Here is a 22,650-nt window from a genome sequence, read left to right as displayed (position 1 = left end):
TATATATATATATATATATATATATTCTACTGTAAAATTTGCATATTTGAATGCAGTTCTAATATTCATAAAACTTTACTAATTATATACTACATTAACAAACTCCGAAAATATAAATATTGTTTAATTATTCTAGTATAATTCTTAGAAGTCACTAACAATATTAGAGTGGGGGTTCTATACTTGATTATATAAAGAACCTCATAGTTTCATTCGCTTCATTAAACGTTGACGTACAGCCGAGAAAACATAAGCAAAGATCGAAAGTATTACTGTAACTATATACTGAATATAACACCCCGCATCATATCACACCCCGACATTTACATTTGCCGGTTTGTATTTAAATATCCTTATTTGGATATTTGTAGAAACAAATCATCCTTCATTTTATTGTTAAAAAATATTCATAAGAGAAAATGATGCGATAATCAACGCTAATTAGGAACACTATGATTTTTACTTATCGAAATGTATCAGTGAAATTGAATTGTTTTAAAGAATTTCAAGAAAATTGAAATCTTTTACATCTTTATAATTATGATGAATTTCTTATATAATAATAATTCTATTATTGTAGTAAAAACCTCATCTTCATTGACTTCTGAATTCCAATTATTTTTAACTAATAGCCAATTAATTGATTAAGATCATGTTAAATTAAATTCTACTTAAAGCTATGAGAAAAATAAGATTTTGGTACTTTTATTTCTCTGAAATTTAAATTGTAAAAAACATGTTTCTTGTAATTTATTAAAAGATATTGATGCCTTGACATTTCTTTCTATGAAAACACTATGTTTTCCAAATTTAGGATCTATTTAATCTCAGAATTACACTCGTACATAAAGTAACCAGATTTTCGCGTTTGTTATATAAAACGATTGATCTTTTTTTCTTGTTTATTGCCACGTGAAACTTGTCACTTAAAATTGACACACCTTCGTTCAAGCGTTACGTCTCGATTAAAATTTCATACATCGGTTGGGCGACGTAACTTTCTCACCGCCCCGCCCGACAGGTTTTACTTCCGCATTTGTAAAATGCTGTAATATAATATTTCTTTGTTTCGTTTGTTATACAGATTCATTTAGTATATATAAGATTTCATTACTACGGTCGTTTGTAGTCGCGCGGGTGACAGTTATATAAAAATAGATAAATATCTGATATTTTAAAATAATATACTGCAATTTTTTATGACATTTGTTCAACAACATGTTTCTTCAATAATCCTTTATTTAAAAAATTAAAAACAAAATTTAAATAAAGTGTTAGAAAAATTCAAAGTAATTTTTATATTTACAGAATACATAAATAAATGTAAAGTTTTAAAAAATATTCTATGATATACTCTGAAGACAAATACACGTTAAGCAAAGATGTGGATTAATATAAGAAATTCTTGTAAAGTTTATATAAATAATGATAATGACAGTAACAGTATTTGATCTAAAAATTTGCATGTACTGTTACTAGATAATATATTAACATCATTATACATGTTATTAATTAATTTTATGAGATTAATAAGGATTAATTATTTATCGAAATAATTAGTTATAGTCTATATGTAGATGTTAGGAATGATTTTATTTTATTATGCATATTGGCAATTCATCACTATCGGTGAAAAGAACGACCTTCGCCTGACAAAAGAAAGTTCGATCCGCTTCCATAAAATTTCAATAAATCGGCCGCCAAACAGTGCGTTGAATTCAATGAGAAAATGAGATCGAAAGTTATGGTTCTCCACCCACGGAGAAACTTACCACTGACACGCTTTGTTTAATTTACTCCGATGATATCGACAATGGATGCCAATTATCCTGGAACGAAATAGTAATAACACTTTGGTTCCTCCTTCCTTTTTCTACGAGTCACACACATTACAATTGGAAGTATAGATAAAGATTAACAACTTAGTTGACCTATTATCAACTAATTGATCTATTATTTATATTGCACATACTTGACAATATAATTTATTAGTTTTATCAATTGCTTGAATATACACTTTGGGTTAAATATTGTATCTTTGAAATTTATTGTATATTTTAAATGTATGTATTTATGTATCTTTAAACATTAAAGATTAATAATATTAATCATGTAAATTAAGACAATTTATATAACTTTAAATTAAAATAATTCGGCAAAATAATTTATAAAGACAATGTTCAATAAAATCCTCAAAATATCCAATATTATCATTTCATTCGAATTAAAAACGATTCCAAAGAGAAGTGGACATTCGGTGTTGCACGTTCAGATGTGTAAAAGAAACACTTTCACCAAGCATTTGGACCTGATGGAGAAAGTTCTTTCAACCTCTGTTACGGCTTTGTTAATCAGAAATTTGACTGGAAAACTAATGAGAATTAAAAATTTGAATATAATTTTTATATCTAATTGTAAGATATATCTAATGCTGTTTTATATCGCTCTCGAAACCCTTCAATTTAACTTTTATTTAGAATACCTTTTATCTAAAATCAACGCTTTCAGTAAAATATAAGTGCATCATTTAAGTGGACCATCTTATGCATACAAAATCACATCTCGCGTTTATAACGTTAATGACACATTGTTAAATTCAAATAAAATATCCTAAAACGAAAATGTAAAAGCTATTATATACGAAAATTGTTAGCCATAGTAGATTCAATGAAATTGTTACATAATTATATTTTTAATCCAATTTTTAGTTTAGACTGATTATGTTTTTTTAAATGATATGATGGTTGAAGAAACCATCAACGTACGAATACAAAATAATTCATTATAAAGAGATCAAACATATCAAAATGCTAAAATTGTCGAGACGTCATTATGAGAGGAATGTTTATGGCTGTTGTACTTAAAACATATTTATAATCGAAGCTTATAAGAAATAAGCGAAGGAGAAACGGATACTCGAAGTTTTAAAAGTGAATAATTTAGAAAAGTAAAAAAATCAATATTAGAAGATTGTGTTGTATAAATTTCAGAAATTCCAAAAATTCAGTAGACATATATATAAGCAAGCATTATTTACATAAGCCTTTATGATGAAAGATAAGTTTCCAAGCAAGTTCTTGCTCTAAGGAAGTAAAATTGAAGAAAACAAAATTATGCTCTATGGATAAGACATTATTTCATCTTTTAATTTCTATTAATTGTAGTAATTGAAATATTTACTTTTGTCAATACTTTTTTCTTGAGTGAGTTCTTCATATAGGAAGTAAAAAATATCCATTCTACAATCTACAGAAAATAGAAAGGTTTGAAATATCAGAAAGATTTTGATTAAAAAAGACTATCACGGTTCTCCTGTAAATTCAAGAACAAATAATGAGATAGGAACTTGAGAAAGAATATCATCATAAAAATAAAGGATTCGCGATAATTTATTCTCCTCTTATTTAAAGATATCGAAAAGAAAGTGGAAGAGAACATCGTCTGGGTCAAAAACAGAGAAAGGGGCATTAAAATGTAGAATCAGAATCATGATAGATTCAGTCTAAATAAATTCAGAAATGGCGTGCTACATGCTAACTGTTCAAGTTTAAGGCCAAGGTAAAGCAAGCAGAAGAGACTCTGGTGGAGTCGATTAATTGCATAAGTTTCTTCATTACTGATTGTTGAAATAATCCTGATCTTGAAAAGAGAGAATAGTATTACGTTTCTTCCTTATAAATACATTACTCTGATAAAAATTTTTTAATTTCTTCAGAATTTCTTAAAAAAAAAATATGACATAAAATTTTTTTTACAAGCGCATTCAAATCGGGATGAATAAAATGATTTAAAAATCTCAGTTGATCACTAAATTTTTCTTAATCTCACTTCTGTTAGATAAGAATTAACTATATTTATTATACAGATTGCATTATTGTTCGTGACATAAAGATTACAACAAATCCAGAAGTAATAGAAACATGAATATAATAAAATAATAGTTTATATTAATTCACGTGAGACTAGACGTGAGATACACAAAAAAAATTTGAGCTTACATGAGTAATAATCACGTAACAATCGGTTCGTTTACAGTAACAGTTTATGCAACAGAATTCAAACTCAATCTCGAAAACGAGCAACAAAATGCGGAAATCTGGCGTAGCACGCGATGCAAATTTTTCATTTCCCGATATAAAAACCGATTTACATATATAAAATGTATTGCGTAAACACATGTCATTAAAATGAAATAGTGCTTTAAGCTCAGGTGTCGAAGAACATGTATGCAAGGTGTGGTTCTTAGTAATCTTTATTCACAATTCAATAGTCTTGAAAATGTCACGTATTTGATTAACATTTTCTATTCTTGTTATCATAAAGACATGAAATAAATTTTATGTTGCCCTATAATAATGTGTATCTCTATAATATTATATAAAAAAAAATAAAATAGAAATCTCAAATTAAGTATTTATATATATAATAACTTCACTGCAGTTGTTCATGTATAGATATAATTAATATAGACTCTAAAAAAATATCTATTATTTTCTACAATTCTACAATTATGTATAGATTATTTTATATAAAATTGTACTATATAAATTTTATATTAACTTCATTTCTACATATTTCTCTCTCTCTCTCTCTCTCTCTCTCTCTCTCTCTCTATCTCTAGCTATTTATATCTATTTTTATTTCTTATTTTGCCATTCTCTCTCATTTATAAGCAATATAAAAGAATTTGCCATTCATGCACAAATAGCAATCAAAACTCATTTATAATTAGCTTTCAATTATTATTGAATAATATCGATGTGAAATCGAATACTTTCGCCGATGAAGGTTTTGCCATATTTCGTTCGATCGCGGATGTAAAGTATGGATATAATATGAAGAGACGAAGCGATACCTATACTTCCCTACAGAAGATTAATGCCAGCAAATGGTTGAATTGCGACAGAATAATGCATAAATCAAGTAGGTCACATTTTAACAACTTTCTAAAATTAATCAATATAAATTATTAATTAGAAACTAATAAGAAAGTAACACTGTAAATTTTTACAGTCTAATAATTGTGGTATCGCCTTAAATCTATATACCCAAATCTCTTTTTTTTATTATCTAACCAATAAGACTTCTGAATCATTACAGCCATATTAAATCGCGACGTCAGGAGCGAGAAATAACATGTTAATTTTTATTACGGCATTTGTAAATAAAGACAATTTGGATAAAACAAAATGATGAGATTGCTTTAAAACATTTGTAAAAATGGACGAAAACTGTGCTTATCCCTCCTGACAGTCAGTAAATAATCATAAAAAATGATAAAAGGCACGTGTAAGTAAAAATAAGCTATGCATGCGCATTGAATGAAATTAAAAGCACTTCATATTTGGCTTTCATCACTTTTTACGATTATTTATTGACTGTCGAAGGGGTGGCGGGGGGGGGGGGAAGGAAATAAGCAGTTTTTGTCCATTTTTACAAAATACATATTTTAAAGCAATCTCATCATTTTGCTTTATCCAAATTGTCTTTATTTATAAGTGACACGTAATAAAAATTAAGTATTATTTCTAGCTTCTGACGTCAATATTCTGTGATGACTACTCAGAAGCCTTAACACCATGCGACAGTATTTTTCACATACAAAAAATCGATATGTTTGTCATAAAAAATAGACACTTTTTAAGAAAAAAAATTTTAAAAATTTGAACAATTTTTTTTATTAAAAATGCATTTTTAAAATCATTTTGTTCTGCTACAATCGCTTTAATTTTATCATTTTCAAATTTTGCAACAAATTTTACATGGAAATATATGATTTTCATATAATTGTATCATTTCATAAAATTGTATACAATTTTATCTGGCATTGCAGCCGAATTACTTCCTCTAAGTTTCAAATGTGTATCAAACAAATTTCGCAAAATACAACGTACTTGTATGATTTCGTTTCTACTTTCAGGGACACATCAATTTTTTCATATGTGAAAAAAAATTGGTGTTACACGGTATAATCAGTGCAAATATATATATGAATTCAACAAAAATAAGGAGTAAATTGGTTTTTCAAGGATATCAATCTTCATCGCAGTGATAAATGGTGTATACATTCCATTGCAGACTCATAGTCGTTTGCAAGATCACAGGTACATTTTTTATTTAGTAGTCGATTATTATCCATCCATATTTCAACTCTGCTCAATAAATTAAACAATTAATACTTACAGTCAAATATTGAATATACAACCTCCCACATTTATTTGCAATATACATTTACGTTTTCTTGACTTTTAGGAAACCAGCTGTATTGGAAAAGTATTTTGCATTCGCCTCGTTCACTTTTTTCTCTGCAGCTTGTGGATTGACAATTTCAAGACCCTACAAACGCAGATAATCATTAAAAAAAAAATAAAAAAATAAAAAATAATTTTTCACTTGTACAATTAATGTTTTAGTAAGACATCAAAAGCAACAGAGACATACTTGTAAAGGAGTAAAAGCTACACTGGAAGCAGTTCCAGAGACTTGTTTCTTGACGGTGGTGCTACCTCCCCATTGCTGCTGCTTCTGCAGATTTTTCTGGAGTGTCTTGGATATTCTGACTTTTGTTTTCTCGTCAATCTGCGGCAGTCTGATTCGACCAGTGCCAGCCTTGCCAATCGTCCCTCGCGAATAGCCAAGATCTTCTTGGTAGGCATCACTTTCAATCTACAGTCACAATAATAATACATTTTAACATTTAAATATTGTGTTTTAGGTTTTTTCTAATAAACTTTCTAAAATTAATCAATATAAATTATTAATTAGAAACTAATAAGTAACACTGTAAACTTTTACAGTCTAATAATTGTGGTATCGCCCTAAATCTATACCCAAATCTTTTTTTTTATTATAACCAATAAGGCTTCTGAGTCACAGCTATATTAAATCGTGACATCAGAAGCGAAAAATAACATGTTAATTTTCATTAACATTATTTTAATAAACATCATATACATATAATTAATATCTTACTCGCTCGTCCAATTTGTCTTTGATCTTTTATCATTATTAATCTCTTTACGAGCTTGTCTTAACATTATTTTTAATAATACATTCTCTGAGATTATCTTATAAATCACAAATTTCAGAACATTCTTTATAACTTACATCTGCAAAATTCATCCTGTTGGCATGCTTCCTAAATTCCGTAATCGCGTAACGTTCCTTCATCTTGCGAACGCGTTTACCGCCGCGCTTCTTTCGACCAGGATCGATTGGTTTTGGTAGTGGCTTCACAAACTTCACAGGCGGCGGTTCTTGCAGCTTATCTAGTTTCTTCTCGATCTCTTCGCGCAGCATCTGTCCAATGTGACCATCTGTGCTCTCGTGACAAGCGTCTACTCTAGCAACTAACATGCTCTTTGATGCCACTAGTCTTGCTGCTTTTCTCCGTAAATCCTGCAACGTTGTACACATTAAATCTATTGTCGTAATACTTCATTAATTTTGTAATTTTTATTATGTATATATGCTTTATTAAAAAAGAAAATAAACTTACTGGGGGAGTTTCTTGTACAATTTCAGAGTAATATATAAAGCCTGTATGAGGCAAGGTAGCAACTTGCGAAAATCCAGAGAGTGTGGTCTTCTGGGATCCAAGGACTAAAAGGTTACAGGCTGGCATTTTAGAAAGCTTTGTCAGACCGCCTGCGACACCTGATTAAAAAAAATTTGTAGCAATTGTAAAAATTCATTTTTACTTTGATATAAATATATCCAGTCTGTAGTGATTCGTATCAGTGAGCGTACACTTTAAGCGATACACAATGTCCGTCTTTTACATCTGCGTTTCACTTGTTTTTACATATTACAATAGGCTTTTTATACTTGTATGGACACGCTTATTTGGAACAATTTACATATGTTTTTGAACTTTTCCGAGAGATACGATACATTTGCGACTGTGTAATCATACGTGAATATTGTCGAGTTCTACATCAAGACTCATCCGAATTGTGATGAATTTACGAACATTTGTATTGCGGTTTACTCTTTTTTTTTCCGATATTTGTCTGAAGAATGCTCAATCTTGTAGCCGAAACTTGTTACGGAATTTTTATTTATTTCTTATCTTTTATTCTTTATGTATCTTTTATTTTTATTATATATTTTCTTCGTTTTTATTTTTTTTTATTTGTATTTTATTCTTTTAATTAGATGACTATTTTGAAAAACGAAATGTGCTGACTCTTACTTTGCTTTTTATTTAGTGTTATTTATTTTGTATAATAAGAGTCCTTCAATTTTGTTAAATGATATAAATATATTTGCGATTTTGAATAATACTCTACCCATAATCTTGGCAGCTGTCGATGCACCGACGATTATCGATAAATTTGGCGCAATAAACGCCATTCTGCTCTCCACGTATTCAAATATTTTTGATTTACAATTATTTAATTCCACCGCCATATCGCAAGCTTCACAAATAGCTTCTCTCTCCTCTTCTGTCAACAACTGACTGTGCGAAGACAGATATAAAAATTAAAAAGAAATAATTGTACATTAATTACTAAAACCAATGCAATAAATTCTGTTTTTAATCAGTTAGAAAATTCCTAAAGTTTAATCTTTCTTAACGTTATTATTGTTATAATATTTATTACTTAAACACAAGGATGTTAGACAAAAAAATTCGCTTTCCGAAAATTAAAAATTAAAAACATTTAAGTCTATGCATCTAAATGTTACCCTTGAGTAGTCGATGCTGTCACAGAAACAACCATAATTGTAGCTTGAGTAAGAAACTGTTGCAAAATTTCATTATTTTTGGCTCTGTCTAGATCATTTCCCAACTCCCTTACAGTCATTACATATTCTAATGGTCCTACAACTAAGGATTCCAATTCTGGAAATCTTTTCGAGTATTTGTCTCTTGTAAATCTATGTATAACAGCTGAAAAAAATGTGAAAATGTGATCAGCATTACTTTATACAAATTTTATGATTACTTTATATAGCATTTTATACTATTTCTATTATTACAATATTTATTATTAGTGTTCCTATAACAAGAGTTAGAATAAGAGTCCTATAATAAGAGTTAGAATGTGAGCGCAACTTTGGTTAATTGCTAAAATCCATCAAATAACTAATCCATGTAATAGCCAATCGCTAGTTTCAAATAAGTTGCAATAGCCAACACAACCGCGAATTACAAGCAAATTGCAGAAAATCACATATTTGATATCATCTTTCATGTTTTTATCATTATCTGGCATTATAACATTTACACGAGGTTTGTTAAAGAATGTTACTTCTAACTACAGACCTGTTCTTTTTAGCTGAACTTTCTCCTGGAGAGAACAGAAAGAAAGATGAACTAGTGCAAAAGTTCACCTAAAAAGAACAAGCCTCATACCATCCTCACTTAATTAAACTTGGCTACATATGTTTGACGTGCCATATTTTCTATATATCGTCTATAGTCTCTATAGTAGTATTTCGCTATTTGTCTATAATCTCTGTAGTATTTGGCCATTAATAGGCCTAGTCTTTTCGGTTAAACTTTTGCACCAGTTCAGTTTTCTTCCTTTTCTCTCCAAGAGAAAAAAAGAGAAAGAAAGATGAACTGATACAAAAGTTCAACCAAAAAGAACAGGCCTGTTGATGGCGGTTTGTCCTAACTCTTATTATAGGAACACTATTTTATATTTTACATTATCATTATTGCTACATATTATTTTTTTACTATGTAATTTTATTAGTATAATAAAATAATAAAAAAATATTTTTTGATAAAACTGTTAATTTATTTTTCATTAGATATAGAACGTTTGCTTCAATATTCTATAATCTATATGATTACCTATTTCATTGTCAATTTTTACTGCCATATTATTAGCTTCAACTATTAACTGATATTCTGGATCAGACTCCACAGGTCCTATAATATCCGTCGACTTCCTAGGTATCTTGCTGTGCTTTTCAATCTGTGTTATAACTTGCTGTAACTGTTCTGAATCTCGTAACTGAGCCAATTCTCGAACAGAGGATACCTTTATCTCTGCACAAAGAAAAGACAAATTAATTTTTGTATATAATATGTTTGATATATTTTTAATTCTAATATATATAAAACAATTACAAAATAAATATAGTACAATATGTTAAATATATATTACATCAAGTAAATATATTGTAATGTAAATATATTATGTAAATTATACTGGATAAAACAGAACAGAATTATATGAAAACAATTTGTTTTGAACTACACGTACTACTAAATAATCTAACCTTCTTCCAAGATCTTAGAAACCGAAGTCGGAATAAACTGCGGCTCTGGCTCTTCCATAATAGCGTCCGCGTCGTCATTTTCTTCAAGATCGGCAAGAAGTTCGTCAGCTAAAGACATTTTCCTTTGTTATAAATTATTTATTTTTTTATTTCTACCTTAAGATTCAATTGCGTCGGTATTTGCAACGAGAACAAAGATAGCCGAAAAACTACACTGAAAAATGTTGATACTAACAAAAAAACCCTAGGCAATACGATTTTAATTTGTATGGATTAAGGCTTAAACGCAATACACAGGCAATAGAGAATAACGAGCCGTCCAATCAGAGCTCTGATGTGTAAGTTCAATATTATATCCCAGAGTTCTGATTGGACAGCTCGTTATTCCCTATTGCCTGTGTTATTGTATTTAAGCCTTAACGGTTCGGACGGCAATATGCGGAAATTCAACCAACTAAAGTTTGCATACATCAGGGAATAATGCTTTGGCCAATCGCTAGGAGTGAAGCAAGCCAACTTTCAACATGATAGATGTCTCTACTGTGTCTATCGCCGATTTTTAAAAGTGATGCGCAGTTCTATGCTTGCTACCTTGCCATTATCAATTTATCTCCCTTTCGTTTCATTTGCTTCGGAATGTTATGCAGGTAAATTTCGATTTAAGATATCCGAAAAATTCCGAGAGATGTTCCGTGCACATGTAATAACATAAAATATAAAAGTTGAAGAAAGAAAGTTTATTCCGATGAAAAATAACGACAATGGACACCACGAAAACGGAAGACGATCCCGTCGTGAAAGAGGTTAGTGTTCTATATTCTGATTTCACTTTTTTTTGTTATACTTGCTCCCGACAAGATTATTTAACGTAGAGTTTTTTTTAGGTTAGATTTTGCTTCTGAACACATGGTTTAAAATTTACTGTTGACACTTAGTACAATGACTTCCGTTTCTTTCGTTTTAATCTCACGTATTTTATGTGTTACAAAAGACAAGAAATGTTTTCAGATCCGCTCAAAATTGCTGTAATTTTTTTTTAATAATCTAATTACGTACAAAAACTGATTTTATTATAAATTATGTTACTACAAATTATGTTTTGCTTTACAGTTTACATTAAACATACAAGTAAATAATCTACTATTTTTTACGACATTAAATATTTACTGTTGAAACATACCGACATACGTCAATCGTGAAAATAATCCCTGTTGTTTTTCAATACTGTCTTGACTTTCCTCCACCTTGCAGATAATTTATATATTCTAGTCATAGGTGTACGCAACTGAGGTTGCGTTAGATTTGGACACTTTCAGTACTTTTATCCTTGCTTTACATGAAAGAGTGAAACTCATAGTGGTCACTGATTCAGGAGAAACTGTACCAGTGAATTCAAGTCAGTAGGTTTAAAGCCTATTTAACAATATGCTTCTTATTTCCTGTTTCTTGCTTTTTACTATTTTTTACATCTTGTCTTCTTGCTTCTTATCGGTTTTTTGTTTTATATCGCCCGAGATAAAAGTTAACTTCGAAAGAAACGAGAAATACAATTGTCGATAAAATGGTTGTAAAAGAGAAAAAAAGCAAAAAATAAAAAACAAGAAAGAGGAAACAAAGAGCACTGACAAAGAATCTGTTTTACTATTAGTGTTTTTTTTTTAATTTATGGATATATTAGTGTTTATTTTATGGAACCTATTAATATTTATTCAGTTTTGTTAGTATAAAAAAATCTCAAATGTTAAAAGTACGTTACTGTCGAACTTTAGTATCTATACATATAATATATATTCTGTTTGCAAAATTTTTATATTTTTTTCTATGCAATAAATATTTGTTTCGTAAAATCACGTTTTTTTTTCTTAAGCAATGAAAATCTAAAAAATCGAGGTTCTCAAAGATACTTATGATAGTAATCTAAAGATATTCTAAAGATCTGAAGAAATAATACTTTATGTATTCGTATAAGATAATCTTGAGCTTAGATGAGCAAAGTAAATTTGGAAAAATTAAAATCTGATACCTCAGAAAATATGATGTAATTTTAAATATTTTAAGGTAATATGAGGTAGTATTTGATAATTTGAAATAACTAATGCTATCTCAGATTAGTTTGGATCTACAATAGGTGTTTTAAGCCTTAAGTCATAAGAAATTGATCAATTAAGTACAGTCGAATGCGAAGAGAAGAAAAAAATAATCGTCTATGGTTTGTCCATTTCTTATCTTTTAAGGCTTAAACCTATTATATTAGATCAGTGCAAAAGTTCGTACTCGATTTATTATTCGAAGTTTAAACAGTTGCAATTTTGTTAAAAATAAATTTAAATTTCAAAAAAGGGTTTTAAAGCTTGAAATCTCTACTTTCGAATGGGGTTACTATATTTTTTGAATTTATGTGAATCTTATAATTTTTACATATAGAAAACTACGAGTTAACCAAAACAGGAAATTTTGTCTTCACTTTGTGTGCCTGTCACATGTCCAAAAAAAATTGCAAAAATTAATCTAATGTAAAAGCTTAAAGTTTTCCCTATAAAATCGTTTTTAAAAATGTCTATGATTTTTTTTGAGTTGTTGCAAATTAAATAAAATGAATATTTTGACTTTGATTGTTCATAACTCCATCAAAACCATCACAATTTAAAAAACATAGATTCTTAAATTCTTCCATCAGATAGAAAAAGATTTAGATTTTATTTTATTTTTAACAAAAATAGCAGCTATTTGAATAATAATCAGGCATGAACTTTTGTACTGATCTAATATATCCGAGCTTAGGTAATCTTAAGTAAGAGGTAATTTAAAAATAATTTATATCAAGGGTAATTTTTGTATACTTTTTATAACTGCTAGTAACCAACCCCTCGGAGAAGAATAATCAACTATGATTGATCAATTGCTTAAAGTTAAAGCTTATTACTACACTTAGGCTGAATTCAAAGAGATGCTATTACCTCTATTTATCATCTCTATTATGTCATTCTATCTTTAGTGTCTATTAGATGTGAAACAAGGATAGTGTGACACAAATAGTGATAGCTGATAGTGTGCTCCCGGAACATAATCCTGTTGTGTTTCGGAACGTAAAAAATGACTTATACTATGGCTTGCCTTTTTTCATGTTCAAACGAAATTTTACCAAAAATAGTGGATTATTTATTTGTACATCTAATATTTCTTTTTCATCTGTGAGAACAATAAAAGAAATTGTTTATGTAGATACCAGTGTACCTTTCCAAGGCTTTGGCGGATAAATTATTTATTATTCAGTATCCTGCATATGTCAAAGATAATTATCCCAATGCTACCTTCTTGAAGACTTTCGTTAAACCCGAAAACCAGAAAATTCGTATGGAACTTGCAATGGATACATCGAATAAACATTCTTACGATTGCTATATGGGAAAACAGTTGGCTTTAAAAACAGATGGAAAATCTACAGAAAATGATGAAATAGTGTTTGATAAGTAATTGCAAAATTTTGAACAACTTTTGATAAAACTTTTTTTAATCTACATTTACAAAAAAAAATTTTTTTTATTAGTGAACTGATGGATAAGGTTGTATTGACTTCAGAACGGACGTTGTCAGACTGCTCAAATTTCGCAGTCGGGATTTTTCAGGATGATGAGCTACACATCACACCATTAAAATCAATGTTGCATATGAAGCTGCAGTGCGATTATCTTGACGAAAATGATAAGCATACCAGGGATGGAACGAAGAACACTGGAGAAGGTAAAAGAGGATTTTTCCTTGTTGATTTATACATGAATATATTTACCGAGATAGCCTGTGTTAAACCTTCAGAGCTTGGTACAAGCGAACGAGAAACACTCACAAATTCATTTGCTAAAATGCAGACGACGACGAGGAGGAAGATAATGCCACTCCGGTGAAGGTAACATTCGCTAGGCATCTGCCGGATAACCTGAAGAAGCTGCAGGAGCAATCTTTCCAACATCACAACAAAAAGAGCCAGGAGGAGCGTTGGATGCATACAAATTACATACCGGCTTACGATGCGCAAGCTGAGGTAAGTTGTCTCGATGTAATCGTGAAGTTAATAATTTTTTTTTTTTAAAGGAAAATATAATTAATGTATCGATGTATTCAAATGCAGTAAAAAAAACTCTTGCATACGTTTAATCTGTTATTATTACTTTTTTTTACATATTGAAATATCTTTTTGTTTTTACAGCCGACACGGATGGAGATGTTCTGCTCGTCGGCCGAAGATTCAAATAATCTGAATTTGGGTCAGATAAATTATCTGCGTCTGTTGGTACCCCAGTTACCTGATGAGTGCTATTTGCAATCCACTTCCGAGGATCAGACAGATCTCCATCACATTTTGACTTTGCCTTTGCTAGACCAAATCAGGAAAATCATGAAACAAGGTGAGAAAATCACACTTGAGATAAAGAGAAAGGAAGATATAAAGATACATATATATTTAATATAAAATATAAAATTATAAAACTTTTGTTTAAAAAACAAATTTTATATTTTTTAGTCTTTTACGATACACATTTACAAAAATATAAGAGTCAATTTTTTTATACGTGTTAGCATAAATGTTTATTGTATAAATTAAGCAGATTTTTATATCACGTAGGAATTTGATAGAAACAAATCTATTTTTTACAGTGAGAATCATATCCTTTGCAAAGCTATGCGAAATTCTATCGCCAGAGCAGGATACGATAACAATACTCAAGTATTTGCAGCAAGTAGCTATGCTGGTGCAGGGTAACTGGATTGTGAATAGTGAACTAATATATCCCAAAGACAGCCTTTCTCCTCAAAACAGTACTTCTGAATTCATGTGCAGAACACGTGATTATATTGTGAGTATTCAAAATTTATTAATGAAAAATTATGTTCTGAAATCTAATTTTATTTCTCTTAGCTTCTGAATTTTCGAATCTTATACTAAAATATAATAAACTCCAACTATTTTTATATCAATTTAGATTATTACTATATTTAATTTTGTGAAATCATTGATTGAATATTTGTTATATTTTTTATTAAGACATTATCTATGCAATCAAAGTTGCTTACTTGCCAAAGTTACTCAAGAAAGTGCAAGAAGCTTAACTAAAACTTTAAATATACAAAAAAAAGTTAATTATATAAAATATTTTTTTGTATTTCTTTTAGTTATTATTATTTACCGAACACCAATATCTTAATCGCAAAACGATTTCGTCCGTGATCAAGTTGCCTTCAGAAGAAATTAATCAAATTTTTGCGGAGCTTGGAACATATGAATCGAGGAAAGGTTGGCAACTGAAAGAGCCACTCAACTGGGATTTCTGCAAGAGGTAATCGTTACATTCCGTTAATTTCTCTAAAAAAAAATCAAATTCGATGTTCTTCAAAAAGTGCTACTCCAATTGATTTCCAAGTAACGATTCTATGCAATTTCACTTTTATCTTTTTTTTTTTCATTGAACTCATCGCTATTAGAATTACCCTAGAAATTAGCATTAATCGTTCTTATTCGGTAGATATTCCGAAATCGTCGAGCGACAACAAATGTTTTGGGATGCGAAGAGGAAATATCTACGCGAAATAATGGAAGCACAAAATCAGCCACCGCAGCGTCAGCGCCGGAAGTCGAATCGGGAATCGCTAGGTTCGGAAAACGAAGAGAGAAACATTGGCCGTGGCCGAAAATCGGTCAAGGAATCATCTGTATCGGATAACGATGCAATAACCGAATCGACTAAACACAAGAAAAGTCGCTCCAGGAAAATATCAGAAACCACGTGACCAAAACCAAGTGCATCGCGGTAGCTGAAAATTCTCATTTTACCCGTCACTCTGATCATGTCGTATCTATGAATCACGTGACTGCTTCGCTATGAATCGTGAGATTTCTCTGCAATGTCACGTCGACTATGTTGTAAGTTGAGTTTTCCGGAAATATATTCGAGGCTTATGTCCAAGAATTAATCCCTAATCAATGCAATGTACAAATATAGTATATTATGGTATTAGTATGTAATGCTATATTTATTAATGCAATTCTGAATTTACGCATATGTGCATACATTTGTAATATATTACAAATGTAAGAGAAAATTAAGTAATATACTATATTTATACATGCTTTCCATGTTCCAATTGTGCGACAGGCGTTTTGTAGATGTGATTAATAATTAGTATGAATTTTAATACATTAAGGAGAGTTAAAATTAAATACATTCGGATTTTTTTTGTAATAAATATCCTTGATTCGAGCATGACTGAGCAAGCTTTGCTAGCAACAGATTTTTCTTATTACACACATGTAGACTAAAATACATACACGTTCACACATACACAAGATTTTATGTATATATGAAATACAGACATTTTACATACACATAAGATTCCATAATAGGAATATACTGTAATTATATAGATATTTCCTGAATATATTGTTTTGAATGCTCACGTTGATTATGATTATATTATTAAAAATATGTATGATATTCATTTTTTGTTGTTCTATTCTTAATATATGTATATACTTAGTTAAGAGGAAAGAGAAAGAAATTTATTTGTGCTTTTTTTAAAAAATTACCAGATCAAGTTGTGTAATGCAGAAGAAATAAGGTTTCTGACTAATCAGCATATGATTCAAAATTAGTCGGCGGCCTGGCGAAATGTGGCGAAATTGGTAGCCTTCCCCCCCCCCACACACACAAAGCACACATAAGCACGAGCACATGTATATACATTCCTACTTGAGGCGCAAATAATTTTGGACAATTGAATATTAATAAACAAATATCTCCTCTCCTCTCCTTTGTTCTTATATATATTATTTATCCACAATAAATAATTTACCGTCGTAATTTTTATAGATGAAAAAAGCAGAAAGACACATCACACATAACAATTTTGCGATCGCAGGAGATGAATACTGAATACATCTAATAAATATTGCTATACTATAGAATGAAGTATTATCAAATTCAATAAAGATTAGGCGAGTTCAAGACGACAAAGCAGCTAGGCATGTTTACCGAGCGATTGTATATATGATTGATTGGATCTATAAGTAACAATTAATTATGTTCATTTGCTCAGTGAGCAAACTAGCCGATTTGTCAACTTGAACGTGCCCATTGACTTTCTATAATCTATGTGTATTGTATAAGGGATTTGTATACGGGAGCATCTATTTGATGTATTATTAAGTTATTGGATCTGATAAATTATTGTGAAAGGGAAACACACTGTTATGGATTACGAAAAATATATTTTATGGCTTGATGTTAGGGCCATGGTACACAAAGAGTATAAGCAATAAAACATTTAACAAATAAAAGGACTCTTTAAAATAAATAACAATAAATAAAGGGCAAAGTAAGAGTCAAACACATTTTAAATTAAAAAATAAGCAATAAAACTTGAAACCAAAGTAACCGAAACATAATCGAAAAATTTAAAAAATATAAAAGTACCACTGAAAAAATTTAGTTCTTAAAGACAGTGTCGATGTTATTAAATTGTTGCGCAACTTTTTTATCATGTATAAAACCTACGCAACGGCAATATAACGATACTATAACTATCGCTAAAAGTTACAGAATAAGGGCCCTGGACAGCATGATTATAGTCTCGATGATAGTGTAGAAATTCAAATTTTTTTCTTCTCGATGTGCTTTTATCGATGATCAATTACGAAACTCCATTCTGCGCACCACTTCAATATAAACTTACATAGAAATCAATACCATTATCTTCACTGCTTCGCTCATATCGCCGCTCTTATAGCTACACTATATTCTAATAAACGTATCCTAAGAAAATATCAAACAACAGCGGCCAAAAATAAAGATAGCATAATGACACAGCATTGACAGTAAAATGTCTTTAAAAATGTTTAAGTCACTTTTATGATAAATATCAGAATATTTATTTCACATTGTACATACTTATTTACAACGTTTGTAACTGATAAAGAAAATCGGCAGAAAGCAGACGTGATTGTGAATCACGGTAAATATGTATCAATACGCCATATCACAGTTATGATAAAAAGAAAACGAAATTATTGAAAATTTTGCAACAGTTCGACAGAATTAACATATTAATTAATTCATCACACAGATAACACCTTCGTAAACATGAGATTTTTCTTGGTGTGTTTATATTTTAGTTTTTTATGCGATTTCTGAGATAATCTCAGGTTTTGAAAGATGACAAGATTATATTCTCCAAAATCGATGAATCTCTCGCGCGAAACAATTCGTAACTGGACGCAATCATATCTATTTATCATTTAAAGGATACTAATAGCGAAATGCAATAAACAAAATGTCGAAATATTTTGATATAAAATTATAAAATATATCACAAAATATAACTGTAGCAACAGTCGGATCAGTAATTTCCATTCCTCACTGATCTGCATTCACCTTAGAGGCAAATATAGACGGGATTATTTCTTGAAATCACCAACCTTGCCTGCCGTCATTATAAATGTTTTCATCATTTTCTGGATCAGTTCGGCGAAATCATCATCTGTCTGCGTCACAGCAGACATGTGATTAATGGCAAACTTGACACAAAATTTTTCTAGCTCCTAAAAAAATCGACAACAACATTCAATTATTGCATGTACGTTAATAGATAACATACACTTTAATGAAATGTTAATGAGCATTATACATTAATGAGTGTTAATAGTGATAATGTTTGATTACCTGTAAGTTACACTTCACTGCAATTGCATAAAAGTGTGCGACGTTTGATATAGTAATCCCTTGCTTTATCATATGAATGCAGTGCTGCTTAAGATTACTCTCGCAGTATTCCTCGGCTAGATCCAAAAGTTCTGTAACGAAAAATGTTGCTTCAATTATGAGAATAGGTCGAAGATCGCACACATAATGTAGTCGACTTACCTGATGTCTTCTCTATAGGTAAATCGATTACATCGGTATATAAATACTTCAGGAAGGCTTTGTAGACAGTGTAGGAAAATTGAACAGGTTTGATAATACTATCGGAAAGAATATCGATGAAATGAGCAAAACTTGAAAATTTTTAAACATAAATAACATCTTTTGTTACCTTTGGTTGTTTTCTTTCCAATTGTGCTGAAACATGGTTTTAAAATGTAAAGAGCGGATTCTTAAAACTGCTTTGTGCACGTGGATATCTTGGCCCTCCACTTGTATTTTGAGATCGCTCGTTGACTACATTATCAAGAGAGAAAAAGTTGTTAAACACAAATATATACAATATTAGCTTGGTACATAAAGTACTTATTATATTTAGCAATTATTCTAGAATAAACTGTATTACGCAGTTTTTACCAATCAAAGTTTTCATCCTCAGTGTTTCAGTATTTTTTTTCATCCATAAAGAAGTTTTTAGAAATTTCTTTTAAAAAGATAAGACAAATACATCATATCACAAGACAATAACATCATATTTAAAACAAGACTGAACAAAAAAGGATAAATCTTAACCACTACATATATGTATTGTTTAAGATTTATCAGTTGTTCAATTTTATTTTAAGTATAACAATGTAGCAATATTGCGAAGAAGTTTAGCCGAAAAAACTTTAGATCTATTTGTTTCACTTGCATTTTCCTATTCTCAATATTGAACATTTCACAACAAACAGATAATTAGGAATAAGATATATACATACGGAATCATTGAAAGCAGTTTTCAAACTTTCTAATATGCCCGGCTCTCCGTTCGCATACAGAATCAGTGGTTCGTGCATAACGCTGGGCCCATAGCGCGCAATTGCATCATGCATGTTTGAGAACGGAGTAACAGTTGGGGTCACGATACTTTCACCATGGCAGTTACCCCATACGTAGACACGTCCTTCTTCACTGACGGCGACGCTTATGTTACTGCAGTTCAAAGCTGCGATGTCAACCCATTTTATCCCCGTTTCGTGCTTAATCTGATAATACAATTACTGATGATGAAATGACCTTTCCTTTTTTTCCTTGCCCTTTGTTTTTTATAATATAAGTATAAAATAAGTTTACCATGATTGGTTTACAGGAAGTCGTTTTGCTGCCGATCCCTAATTGGCCGTCATCGTTTCTGCCCCAAGCATAGATCTTCTTGTCGTCTGTGAGTGCCAACGTGTGCTCGATTCCACAGACCACTTTGACTGAAATAAAACGATTGTTTAATAATTCCGTTTCACTTTGTCATCCCCTTCTCTTTATCGAGACGAAAATTACCTACGATGAGGCCTTCCTTTAAATCGACCCGCTGCGGCGTTTTTCTTCTGTCGTAATTTTCTCTTATCCCTATTTGGCCAAAAGAATTATTGCCCCAACTATACACCTCACGACTTTTAGTAATAGCTATGGTGAATGTCCCGCCACAGGAGACGTGGACAATCTTCTTTCTATCTAAATTGTCATTTACTAATTGAGGTCTAAACAAATACTCATTGTTAGGTGAGTTAAAATATCTGTTCTCAATATCTCCTAGTTGATTATAATGGTTATCTCCGCACATATAAACCTAAATCAAATCAGGTAGCACTTAGCTTGTAGAAATAGAGGGTTATTGTTAACGGACTTTGACAGTTTGCTTACCTCGCCATCCTCGGTTATAGCGACTGAATGATTACTGCCACACGCGATATTCATAATGCGTTTCATGCTCAGGCTGCCTTCTGGAGTAGCCAGTTGCACTAGAGTAGGTATACTGATAACTTGCAGAGCACTCCTTTTATTCACACATTGTGCAAGTTGACCACGATTGTTGGAACCCCAAGAATATACCTTTTGAAGACAATGTTATCATTCATTATAACGTCTTGCAAATGCGTCGCTGATTTCGTGATTTCATAAAATTTCTGGCAATTATTATAAATTGCTATATGCATCGATAAAGAACACTAAAGAAAAGAAATAATCTAAATGTTTTTTTATATACTACAGAATAGTCATTTAAAAGTAGCCACCCGAATAACAACCCATAGTTTTAAAGATAGGAAAAAATGTTTAGAATGAAAGATGGAATGGTTTTAAGGAAGATGTGTTTTGGTCATGTTGTCTTCCTTCTAGGTGGAGGCGTCGTCAAAAAGATATGAAGGTCACCTCTATTTTTTTTAATGGAATTATAAAACATATCTAAAGGACATTGAAATCGATGAGGTGTCACCTAAAATTAAACATTCACTTGTACTTCAATATATAACTTGCCAGCAACTTCTTACTTTTCCTTCTTTTGTGAGCGCCAAAACATGAGGTCCAACGCCATACGCGAACGTCTTTATATCTTTTCCACATAGAGCCTCTATTTTTTGTGGTTTTAGTGTGGCATCTTTGTCCCCGATTCCCAAACAACCGTTGACGTTTTTACCTAGGCCATACACCATCTTGTCCTTCGTCACGATTAAGGCCTCATTCCCCAACGTACCTGTTTCAAGTTGAAAGATAAACATTGCCAAAACGAATACATAAAGGAAATAAGGCGAGTTACCGTATACAAAAACCATATGAATCTGGGAGACGAATTTCGGTTCCAGTGAATTGAAGATTGGCCAGCTACATAGGCTAGAGCAGGTCATCTTTGGGTTTGAACACATATAGCTTCACAGAATCACTTCTTCGTGATCGCACCGTTTCATTTCTCTACAGCATTCTGTTTCAAGCAGACGATCTCTCATGTATGTCATAGTCCATAGTTATCTTTGAAATATCATTATCTACCAAACTAACGATGGATAAATCCAAACAAGATTAGATAGAACAGCAGATCCTTATATATATATATATGGATATTTTTATATAATATATTAAAACCGAACAAAAGTTTGTAGCGAAAAATTCGTGCTACTTCATTTGCATTAAGTCTATATAGAAAATTGGCCATTACACGCCATACAAAATATAGAGTAAGAATATCTGTTTTTCAATTACGGTAAGATGATTTTTAACGCAACAGTTAAAGTAAACATTCTTTTATTAAATCCGCGATAATCCAGTAACAAAAAATCTTGGAAATATTTTTCAAAAAAGAATTATGTAGGTAAAAAAAGGAGCTTATTTCTTCCCGCCATTTTTTACAAGATGGATTCTGTCCATTTTCTTTCCTTATGTATATATTTATATTGTACATATATACATATGGAAAGTTGAAAGAATTCTATCCTTTAATAGAATAAATAGAATAAATAAGTGAAGTGAAAAAATAGTTTATTATATATGTAAAATTTATCAGCTCCTCTCCATGTTACGTTAATATTGGCTAGTTCTTTTTAAAATTTTAATAAAATATCTTTACATATTGTATATACATGTAATAATTATTAATCAGAAAATACGTACGTATTATATGAACAATAAAATCTCTCACTTATATACACAAGAAATTGAAACAAAATGATGAACGTGAGAAGATCTTCCTCAA

At 30.6% G+C, this 22,650-nt stretch overlaps 3 protein-coding genes across 5 annotated transcripts; 1 reads left to right on the top strand and 2 right to left on the bottom strand.

Annotated features, from left to right (window-relative positions):
* Window positions 1-5,957: 5,957 nt before the first annotated feature.
* Window positions 5,958-10,430, bottom strand: LOC108749119 (U4/U6 small nuclear ribonucleoprotein Prp31). Its single transcript, XM_018487644.1, has 9 exons — window positions 10,240-10,430; window positions 9,809-10,006; window positions 8,692-8,896; window positions 8,292-8,461; window positions 7,499-7,656; window positions 7,108-7,398; window positions 6,442-6,666; window positions 6,236-6,336; window positions 5,958-6,152 (listed from the first exon to the last, which is right to left on the bottom strand). Exons 1-9 carry the CDS (start codon window positions 10,355-10,357, stop codon window positions 6,041-6,043), a joined length of 1,578 nt encoding a protein of 525 aa, XP_018343146.1. The 5' UTR covers window positions 10,358-10,430; the 3' UTR covers window positions 5,958-6,040.
* A 570-nt stretch (window positions 10,431-11,000) lies between these two features.
* On the top strand, window positions 11,001-20,320 carry LOC108749141 (DNA-directed RNA polymerase III subunit RPC5). 2 transcript variants are annotated; one of them, XR_001939344.1, is made up of 9 exons: window positions 11,001-11,042; window positions 13,462-13,709; window positions 13,787-13,980; window positions 14,106-14,278; window positions 14,444-14,642; window positions 14,893-15,092; window positions 15,409-15,572; window positions 15,759-16,156; window positions 20,281-20,320. XR_001939344.1 is itself a non-coding variant. In XM_018487674.1 (8 exons), exons 1-8 carry the CDS (start codon window positions 11,001-11,003, stop codon window positions 16,021-16,023), a joined length of 1,485 nt encoding a protein of 494 aa, XP_018343176.1. In that variant the 3' UTR covers window positions 16,024-16,682. The 2 variants fall into 2 exon arrangements, 1 of the variants encoding a protein (XP_018343176.1); XM_018487674.1 differs by lacking the exon at window positions 20,281-20,320 and having other exon boundaries at window positions 15,759-16,682.
* Window positions 18,218-22,650, bottom strand: LOC108749140 (RCC1 and BTB domain-containing protein 1-like). Of its 2 annotated transcripts, none has more exons than XM_018487673.1 (11): window positions 22,569-22,650; window positions 21,721-21,954; window positions 21,455-21,657; window positions 20,829-21,017; window positions 20,466-20,754; window positions 20,265-20,392; window positions 19,910-20,176; window positions 19,321-19,445; window positions 19,152-19,249; window positions 18,951-19,081; window positions 18,218-18,829 (listed from the first exon to the last, which is right to left on the bottom strand). In XM_018487673.1, exons 2-11 carry the CDS (start codon window positions 21,824-21,826, stop codon window positions 18,686-18,688), a joined length of 1,680 nt encoding a protein of 559 aa, XP_018343175.1. In that variant the 5' UTR covers window positions 21,827-21,954; window positions 22,569-22,650; the 3' UTR covers window positions 18,218-18,685. The 2 variants fall into 2 exon arrangements, with proteins under 2 accessions (XP_018343175.1, XP_018343173.1); XM_018487671.1 differs by having other exon boundaries at window positions 21,721-21,882.

The sequence above is a fragment of the Trachymyrmex septentrionalis genome, unplaced genomic scaffold (assembly GCF_001594115.1).
Source record: "Trachymyrmex septentrionalis isolate Tsep2-gDNA-1 unplaced genomic scaffold, Tsep1.0 scaffold269, whole genome shotgun sequence".
Lineage (NCBI taxonomy): Eukaryota > Metazoa > Arthropoda > Insecta > Hymenoptera > Formicidae > Trachymyrmex > Trachymyrmex septentrionalis.
Note: the sequence above shows the minus strand (reverse complement) of the source record. Positions and strands in the feature narration are given on the sequence as shown.